The sequence below is a fragment of the Grammomys surdaster genome, unplaced genomic scaffold (assembly GCF_004785775.1).
Source record: "Grammomys surdaster isolate TR1022 unplaced genomic scaffold, NIH_TR_1.0 125953, whole genome shotgun sequence".
Lineage (NCBI taxonomy): Eukaryota > Metazoa > Chordata > Mammalia > Rodentia > Muridae > Grammomys > Grammomys surdaster.
This window is the reverse complement of record NW_021620773.1, coordinates 2,351,073-2,361,107: the sequence shown is the minus strand read 5'-3', so window position 1 is coordinate 2,361,107 and position 10,035 is coordinate 2,351,073. Positions and strand designations below refer to the sequence as shown.

General features: G+C 48.7%; 1 protein-coding gene across 3 annotated transcripts in view; it reads right to left on the bottom strand.

Moving 5' to 3' along the window:
• Positions 1–1,826: 1,826 nt before the first annotated feature.
• Brd1 (bromodomain containing 1) overlaps positions 1,827–10,035 on the bottom strand; it is a 49,733-nt gene continuing 41,524 nt past the window's right edge. For 2 of the 3 annotated variants that reach the window (XM_028753657.1, XM_028753658.1), the window contains exons 9-13: positions 6,294–6,429; positions 5,750–5,877; positions 4,674–4,783; positions 4,316–4,470; positions 1,827–3,247 (exon numbers count right to left, since the gene is read on the bottom strand). In XM_028753657.1, coding sequence (XP_028609490.1) covers positions 3,064–3,247; positions 4,316–4,470; positions 4,674–4,783; positions 5,750–5,877; positions 6,294–6,429 — 713 coding nt within the window. In that variant the 3' untranslated portion in view covers positions 1,827–3,063. The remainder of the gene's footprint in view (positions 3,248–4,315; positions 4,471–4,673; positions 4,784–5,749; positions 5,878–6,293; positions 6,430–10,035) is intronic. The other variant, XM_028753659.1, reaches the window with a different exon arrangement.

The following is a 10,035-nucleotide window of genomic DNA, read 5'->3' as shown; positions in this document are numbered from 1 at the left end:
TTGGTGGTCTCTGTCTCTGCCTTCTAAGTCCTGGGATTAGAAGCATGCACCACCACTGTCAGGCCCTGCTTTTAACGCCTGTGAGCCAAGCTGTGTGGGCTTCATGTCTTATGTATGGTCTACCTTACATCTTTTTTTCTTTCAAGCTAGCACACAGTGGGTTCCACTATGCAATTTCCATACATACACATCAACCTTGGTGTCTGTCTTGGGTCTGAAAGTTTGCTAATTCAGGAGGCAACAACAGAATGCTAAGTGTCACGATTCCATTTTCACAGAATCAAGGCAGTACACAAAAGATGGAGGAAAGCAACCTGCATCTTCCAGAGGACCAGGCTTGGACCAGCTCCATCTCTCGACACCCAAACAACTCATGTCAGAGCCAGCATGGTAACCGGAGCTGACCCAGGACCTCAGCTGCTCTCAACCTTAATCAGAGGCAGCTCTTACAAATGGGCAGCCGTCCACGGAAAAACACAAAACCAGCTGGTGCTTAAGAAACTGAGTGCCCAGCCCCAAGTAGGACAGCAACCCCCTCACAGCCTAGGGCTCAGGGAATGTCACGGAAGAGGTGGGGAAAGAATGTAAGAGAAGATGGAGCCGTGTGCTGTGAAATGCTTCATCCGGACGAGAGTCACAGACTCACGAAGTCAGCTGTGGTTATCTAACAAAACCAGCACAAGGCTGAAGCAGCAGATTCCTGGTATAGATTGAGGCCCATGATCTCCAGGTCCCGTTCCTTACTGAAGAGTTGTTGTTGGCATTTAACGGCTGCTGGGGGAGACTTTTTAGTGTTCCTACAGTAAGGTTTCCAAGCCCCACACCCATATGGACATTAACTGGAATTAGTGGGCTAGTAAGGAAAAATGACAGCAGGTGGGAGAGGGACACAGTCATGCCTAGAGGTTACAGCTAGAGTTAGAGTAGGGAACTGGAAGTGGGTATGATCACAGTTCTCTGTATACACATGAAGAACTCAAGATTTCTTTTTAAATAATCTTAATTCGAAAACTTAAAACAAACCAACAAAACCCAGCAGCTTAAGCAGCAGTCCCAGGACTGAGGCTGTGAGTCTGAGAGGACAGTGGGGGCCTCCTGAGACACAGACACACTCAAGTACTACGGGGCTGGGTCCATGATGGCCCAGCCAAGGTACCACTCAGGCTGAGGTCACACTCCGACCAGGCCATTCCAACAAAGGCCAGACACTCAGCACTGAGACTTGCTACTCGCCCAGGATGGTGCTCACATTCCTGCCTTCAGGGCTGATGCTACTTAGTGGGCTCCAGTGTGACAACGGGTCACCCAAGTCTATTCGGTACCTTCTAAATTATGGGGAAATTCTGGACAGACTGGAATAAGTGGTCCAGACAGACAGGGTGAGATTTGGATCAGGGGGTTGGAGAGATAGGAATGAAAGCTAAGAAATGCCTGGCTAGTTCTGAAGATTTCAGGCAATTTCTCAGGTGGGGATACCTGGCCCTGACTTCCTAGGAAGGAGGGATGACAACAGGCTTCAACCCCATGTTAGCTGCCTGTATCCTTGCCAATCTCAGGACATACCACGCCACTCCTATAGCAGCTTACACTCAGAGCCCACACATGCGCCAGCCAGCCCACAGGCTGTCCCAGAACAAAAGCCAACCACAACTCAAACCAGGATCAACAGCAGCAGGCCGGGTGGGAAGCAGTGACAGCAGGAGGAAAGTCAACAGTGTGTGTACACCGTCAGCATACAGTCCTCTGCCTCAGTTCACCCCAGGCTTCCTCAGAGCTGGAAAGGGATGCTGGGTACATGACCCATCTGCCAAACACGGGACAAAAACTACCAAAGGAAGACTTTTTATTTTCAAGTTTCTATGGAGATATTACAAACATGTAGACTTAAAAGAACATTTAAAATTTTTAGTAACTATTTAGCTTTAAAATAAAAATATGATTAGGCAAAATAATAAATAATGCCATCCCAGGTCAGCTGTTAGATCAAGTGTGTCACACCTGGCCACACCACCCCAGTGCTCCCATGTCCCTCAGGCTACAGCTCACCCAGCCTCCTAGTGATGCAGGAATGAGAGGGCCACACTGTCCAAATCTTCACTTTATTTTTAATATAAAAATGCAAATTTGGAAACCCACCCTGCCTTTTCCCCTAACATAATGCTTTACCTCTTAGAAATAAAAATAAAGTACTAATTCTATATACATCACATGTACCATACAAAAATGTATCCAAAGGTCTATTGCTACCAAAGTGTTCTAAATTAAAACAAGTTACAGAAAGCTCCTCATTGTAAACAAAAGATTACAAGTTACAAAATCAAAGTACACACAGGCCAGTCATGTATATAACCTCGCGACACATTCTGCTCCCACACCAAGTTGAATTTTTATGTGCCTGTATAAAAACGCATATCAATATACCTTTGCAAATTTATTTTTCATTATAAAGCAAATGAGTACACTTTCTACAATAAATAACCCGCTGGGAGGCACGCCTGCAGGAGCCAGGGCGGAGCAGGAGACTCAGGGCAGTCACTTCTGTCCGGCAGCAGCTGGCGGGACATTTTTTTGGTGATTTGCAAGTGATGCACACAGCATAAATTTATTCCCTCTTTGCACAAAGTACCATTCAAAATAATGTCATTTTCTTTCTTAAAATACACATTTGTCACTGTAAATTTACACCCCGTCTTATTAAATAAGCGGTACTCTGTGTAAAGAGCATGATCTACAAAATTATTAAACATTCAAAAGTCTTTAAAAAAAAAACCTACAGATTAGAGTAAGTGAGGTCTCAGCACTCGGCACCTGCAGTGGGACCCCACACCACACTGCTCACAACAGGCCCTCCTCACTTGCAAAGCCAAGACCAGATGGTTTCATAGAAAACTTGGAAGTAAAACCCCCTCCCCGGAGGTGAGGGGAAGAATTAAAGAACTACGCCTAGAAAATCAGAATAAGTTAAGTTCTGAACAATATACAAACATGTACAGCTTTATCAACACTATGGACAGAGCTCTGGCTGGCTGCGGCTTTGGCCACTGCCTTTTGCTGGAAGCCACCTCAGTCAATGTCACTGAGGTCACTGGCTGGCTCCCCATGGACCCGGCTCAGATGATTCATGGCTCGATCAAATGCAATCCGCACAGCCTTCCGGATGCTGGAGTTCCTCCCTTCCATCATTTTCAGCTTGTCGATGGTCTCGTCCACACCGAGAGGAACCATCTTGGACTTGGGAAGCCACTGCCTTTTAAAGAGAAGACAGAGCATAAGAACCACCAGCCCATACTCAGTATGGCCCACTAACCATCAGCCCATGTGCACAAGAAGGAACCTGGTGGTACCCAACCCAAGCTCCCCACATGCTGGGCCTCATGCAGGATGATTCGGTTGCATAGGGCATCCACCTAGCCAGCCCTCTCTGGATTCAGGTAAGTCATGAAACACAATACAAGCGTCTTTCTCAAACATATGCAAGTGGCTATGGAGATAAACCTGGAACATACAGCTGTGCACACAGAACAGGCCCAAGATAACACAAGTGTGTGACCCACTAGGTGAGCCCAGGTACATACACATGTGCACACAAGGGACAAACTAGAATGTTTGTGTGCACATACTATAGGACGGTGAACCCTGGAGAAGAGTAAGGAGGCATCCTAGGATGGGTGAGCAGGCTACACACAGAACCGTCATGTGGGCAAGGCCAGTGTACGGCTCAATGATGAACACCAACTGCCAGGAACCAGAGTCATCAGGGAGAAAAAAGGACCACAGGGGACCTGGTAGCTCCCCAAAAACGGCCACTGCACAGGACGATCTTGAAGCACCTCCGAGTTCTACGCATGGCCAGCTGGAAGGAGCCGGTTATAATGGTCCACATAGGAAAGGGCTGGATTCAACCAAACATGGTCAAGATGTTACCAGATGACACCACAGGGGGTTAAGATCTGAACCACAGCGTAAGAGGGGTTCCAGCAGCTCGGGGTGCAGAGAGGACAGGAAGGTGGACAGAGTGGAAAGGGGTGGAGCTTGTGTCCTGGCAGAGCAGTAGGATCAGAAAGCCTACTGCAAGAGAGCCTGGAGCAAGAATTGAAGACAGCCTGAGACACTCTGGGATCTAGAAAGTGACAGGAGCTGTCAGATGTGACCAGCACTCACAATCCCCAGGTGTCATTAGGCAGCAGCAGACAAGGATCAGGAAAACAACTCCTTGGAAGAAGCCACCCTGACTCAGCATGGGCCGAGCTAAGCCCCAGGACTAATAGAACCCCAGCCAGCTCTGCCTGTGCAGAGTTCCAGACACCACACTCACCAGCTTCTCTTATTATCGAAAAACAAAACAAGGAACAGCTTCTCCTCAGACTTGGTCTGCATGTGTTCACCGATCTTCAGCACATCCAGGGGCGGGGCAGGGATGGTGACACCATTGTGGTGGCCAGGCACTCGTGGCATCTTGGGGTCAATAATCTGCCAAGGACATGCTCCAGTGACTCAAGAGTACTCTCAAACTCAGAGCCACATGCCTTATAAGCTCACAGCCATTCACACGCCTGCCTCCAGAGCTATGACAATCATACACCTTTGGCAGCACAGGAACTGTAAGGTACAGAGCATGCACTGGACCCACCCAGGTCCCAGCAGAACACCCTACTCACTGCTTCCAGACTCACCAGTGCTGGGTAGGAGGGATAGCCGCTGCACTTGGCCCACACCACCTTCAGGGGCTCCAGGACGGAGGCAGCAGCATCCGTGGAAATCCACATGCTGTTCTGTCCCACCTCTAGGAAAAAGGAACACCAGAGTCAGACCCAGCAGGAAGCTGGCTAACACACCCAGCACAGCCACTAAGCCTGGGACTGGAAAAATGCCCCACTCCTCTCAGGCCCTGGTTTCCCTAGCTGCTGGAGCAGGACAGTTCTATACCACCTCAGGCTAGGAGAAGCAGATTTCCTCACTGTTCCTCCTGTGGAAGTGAGGCCTAGAAGTCTGCCAAAGGCCTCCTTGCATCCCACCATCCCCCAGTTCTAAGGCCTATGACTTCAGGTCCCTGTACGTCACCATACTTGAACCTCTCTTCTAAAGATGGGATCCTTGGCATGTACCAGATACCTATTACACAATCAAACAACGAAATACAAGTCCTGGCTTGCTCCAAACTACCTCCACCTCGCTCGTCTGAGCCTTGATGAGTAAGCACATCAGCAGCCCAGGACACACCTCAAGAGTCCACTGTGTACATACATACAGGCCCTCACTGACTCCTGTTGGTAAATGGTGCCCCACCTCAGAGCAGCAGAATGTATTAGCTTCTCCGTAACTCAGCCTCCTATCACACCTCACTGCAGCCTCTATGACCACAGCACATTCCCTGCACTCTCTGCCCTGATAAGCCTCAAACAACAGCAAGTATTGCTATCCCTGGAATTGGCTTGGTCCACTGACATGAAAATCTAAACAGCATTAGCCCAGCAGGCACCCACCCCCTCCTCTTACACTGTGGCCTGAAGCTAGGAATGATCACCCTGCTGTGACACATTCAGTTATAAGGCAGATATCCTCGACAGATGCTGTCCTGGACAAATCTGATGATAAGGACTCTCAGAGCCAGTACAGTGCAGCTCAGGACAGCCTGAAACCCATCGGTGATCTTATTCCTTTCCTCAAATGTAGGGGGCGGGCTTAACTCAGCCCCAAGCCACCAAGACCAGACCTTGCCTTTCCATCCGCTGTCTGTACCCCTACTTACCAGCTGCAATCCTGGCCGCCTTAGCGTAGTTTCCATTTTCGATACAAGAGATCAGCTCACTTCGGTCTTCTAGTGTGTGCCTTCGCACGAGGGCAGGCTTCCCTCGGCCACACTTGGGTGCACTAAAGCTTCGGGGGAAAGCAGAGATGCGTCAAACTGAGACGACAGTTGAGAAGTCTGTGGCTTCATCCTATACCAGGGGCCAGGATGTCAAGGGACAATATGGTGTGCCTATCCCCATGAGGCCACTTGGATCACCCTTACCCAGTCGACAAGAGTGGTCACTATAGTACACATAGGCAGGCACTGCACACCACAATCTTACTAAGAGAAAAGATTTGGGGAGTGGGAGGTACGAAGTCCACGTTTAATTATATACTAACGTAGACTAACTTCTGACTTCCATTAAATTCTACTAAGCAGATCAATTGTCCCATGAGAAACTGTCCTTGAATGGCAGAGCACACATATGAACTAACTCCAGGGCAGTCTTTCTAGATCTTCAGAAGAAAGCCAATCCCCTGCTCCAGATGACATGGCCTACCTTGAGTCACAGAGTGGGCTGTTGCTGGAACAAATACTGGATTCAGATGCACAGCGCCGTCGGGGCGCAGCTTTCCTCCCTGGGCCACTGCCGGGCTCCTGCTCGCTCCTAGTGCCCCCAAAACCATTGGTGAGACCTGGAACACAAGAAGCAGACAGACGCATGGTCACAACCCCCTAGAGGAGTAGCTCTCGCCCAACTTACTCCTATACCCTCTCCTCCTTAAAAACAACGTGTTTTCCAAATAACTTTGCTTTTCTAAGACACCATCTCATCAAGCCCAGGTTGCTCTTGAATTTCTGATCTTCTTGCCCTCCATCCTTGGTTCGTGGTGCTGAGGTTCAAGCCCAGGCTTTGTGCATGTCAGTTAAGCACTCCACCACCTGAGCTACGTCACTGACCCCACAAAGAACATTCTGTACACAAGCCACTATCTATCTATCTCTCATTCCGTGACCTCAGAGGACAAAAGCAGAGGCACTGCTGAGTAAAATAAGCACAGCAGACCACAGTAAGTCAGTCAGAGCAGCTCTGCACATGCTCAATAAGTCCCATGAGTGCAAAGCAAAAAGAAACTGTTACCTCTTCCCAAGTTAACCTGTCACATGTTGTAAGGTCGGTGAGCTTACAACACAACTAGACTGTCCACTAGACACGGAAGCAATAAACAGATTCTAGACAAGAGCCGCCCGGTTCCCGAGGGTGGTGGAACTCTACAATATCCACAAAAACACACCGATCAGATACAACTTTAGAGACGACTGTAGAAAATTAGGCTTTAAAAACAAAAACAAAGAAGGAAAGGAGGGGAGGGGAGGGGAGAAGAGGGGAGAAAAAACCAGGGCAGTACAGCCCAGTAGTAGAGCGCCTGCCTAGCATGCATGCAGGCCCTGGGTCTGACCACCAGCAAAAAAAAAAAAAAAAAAAAAAAAAGCCATAACTTTTTAAAATGATGGATAAACACTTTAAACTAGCAAGTGTGAGCCCAATTCATCTGAGCAATGTCAAGTCCCCAAGCACCAAAGAATGTGGACCTCGGCAGGAAGCTGAGCCATGCTGCCGAGGTATATACACCGGGTATAGTGTCTGTACAAATGCAACCACATCATCTGGATATTTGTAAAGTATTTTAATAAAGACAAAACTGAGTCAAGGCAACCAGCATCTTCCTCCCAAGCAAGTGTGACCCTGATTTAAGTTGGTAAGAAGGAAAAGGCACATCCACCACGGTCCTTGCAGACCTCCCTGAATCAGAAGGATTACCATCCCAGGCTGCGCGCTTGCCTGGCTCCTTCTGGCTGCACCAGCTTAAGAAAGGGAAGAGGACAGGAACAGCAAACAGACAACACTTTTTTTGTTCACATATACCCATCTTCCCCATATAACCTTAAAAACGTATAAAATTATTTTCCAAAGTAAAACATGTAAACATATTTTTAAAAAACATTTTCTTAGAAGTATAAGGTGACTGTCTAGATTACAAGGTCTTTGTTGCACACTGCATTCTCCCACATGATGCCTGTGAAAAGGACCTGCTTGTGCTAAAAAAGCTTCTGAGAAGCTTCTTGATGCTCACCGGCAAAGCAGAAGACACGAGACAGGAAAGGAACCGCACAGCCCTCTCCTAACGGGCCTCGAGGCAGGAGAGCATGGTGCTGCCTTGGGGGATGCAACACACAACTCGGACATGGACACCTGCTGACTTAGGTCAGCAAAGTCAACACAGAGACAGCCTTGCCACCTGGATGGACAGAGGCAGAGTCCTTGTTCCAGGATCCAAGACCTTAGAAGACTACACGCCCAGAGTTATCTGCCATGGCTGGCAGAGCCGGCAGCTGCAGGCAGGTCCACAGGGTCTCAGACAAGCAGGTCCCCATCACTGGCATCTTGCTAAGAAGAAACCCCAGTCCAGGACCCAGAAGTACAGTACAGTGTACACGTACACACACACACACACACACACACACACACACACACACACGCACACACACGGTGTTCCCAACAAACATGGCAACAGCTTTATCCATAGCAAGGTGCCTTGTCAGGGCCTATACAGCCCCTTGTGGGGGAGGGGTTTGGAAAAAATAAGAAAAAGTTTATAACTTTGAGAAGGGAAAAATACGATTAAATGTCTCTACCATTTTCCCAAGTGTTTAATTACTAGGGCACACTGCATCTGGGCTCCTAAGTTTACAGAAAGTTTTCACACATAAAAAAACATGTAACACCTTGAAAAGCTGGCAGGGCCACTATGAAACCTGAGAAGCTTCCAGGAAAGACCCCTGGGGCCTACTGAGCAAAGCAGTTCTCCAGGCCTGCTTTTCAGACGGTGCTACAGCCCAAACAGGACTACTGAGCTTGCATGGCTCAATCAGATTCTTTTGGGTTTCCCTTGACATGCTGACAGGGGCCGAGACACACTTGGAAAGCTCCTGCAGCCACTGTCTGAGAAGACATGGCTTTGACACAAAGCCTGACTCTCTGTGATCCACTTCCTACAATGACTCCCTCATTAGCTGCAGGTCTTAGAGTAAAGTGTCCTCCAACACTGAAACTTATTGGAGATCACACACATGCCTGCCGCTCTCGACAGCCAAAACAAAAAGATGAGACGGCTCCTACACAAAGCCACCGACCCCAAGCACATGCTGCAGACGGTCCTGAGGTCTCCAAAGGCTAAGGCGAAGAGTTCAAACACCTTACTCAGGCCCAAAGGAACCCATGAAAGTACCACCACTGCAGCTATGTCCCAAGGTAGGCCCAGCCCCAGCCTTTTAACTACCACAGCATCCCTAACAGCTCCCCCTTGGCCCAGGTCTTCTACAGCACAACTGGTATACAGAGTGGCCAATAAAGGGTCCCCTGAGGTGCTCAGGTCTCCAGCTCTCACCCACAGGCCAGGGAGAAGTCCCAGGTGGTCTGCTTGCAAAGCTGAGAGGCACAAGGTGGGATGTGATCCTTTCTACCCTGGGGCTCCCAACCTGTACAATGCCAAGAGCTTACAGGCTGTAGCAAGTGAGATTATCAGGGTGGGGTAAGCTACACTGACCAGGCTTTCCGCCCTCCACAGAACTCACATGGCCTATGATATGTCTGAGATTGTGGTAACTGAGTGCATCCTTGCTGATACACTCACCTCCAGAGATACCTCACCAGAGTCCACTGACTCATCTGAAACAGCACAGGACCATGTTGCCCAAACCTCCAGCTTGTTCTCACCTACTGCACATCAACAAGCTTGTGTTGTCCCAGGCTGGGCCCTGTGCCCTAGGCTAGGAATGCAACCATTTAAGGACGGCAGGAAAAGCATCCACTGTCTTCTGATGACACTTTACTTTGTTGTCTCCAAAAGAACTTCACCATTGGGTGCATCTTTCTACCTTTCAATAAAAACACAGCGAACAATAGCACCCCACCCACTACTCTGCTTTTCACGAGTACAGTCTATGAAGACACAGCTGCACATAGCCAAAACAGACCAGAGGCCACGCCAAAATGTCCTCTCAAGGGCCACTGCAAAAGGACTTCTCAACTGACTCAGCAGATGTTTGCACAGCTACCAACTAGACTAGCAATGCTTGATAATCCAAGAAACATTGATAGAGAAGAAAGGAGGGAAATCAGATAGAGAACAAAGAAATAAAAGATGCTAACAACCACGTAAGGAGCTCTACTTAGGCCCATTAGGGCAGGTGTATGTACAGTCCCTTCAGACACCTAGACCAAGACGCCCTAACCGGAG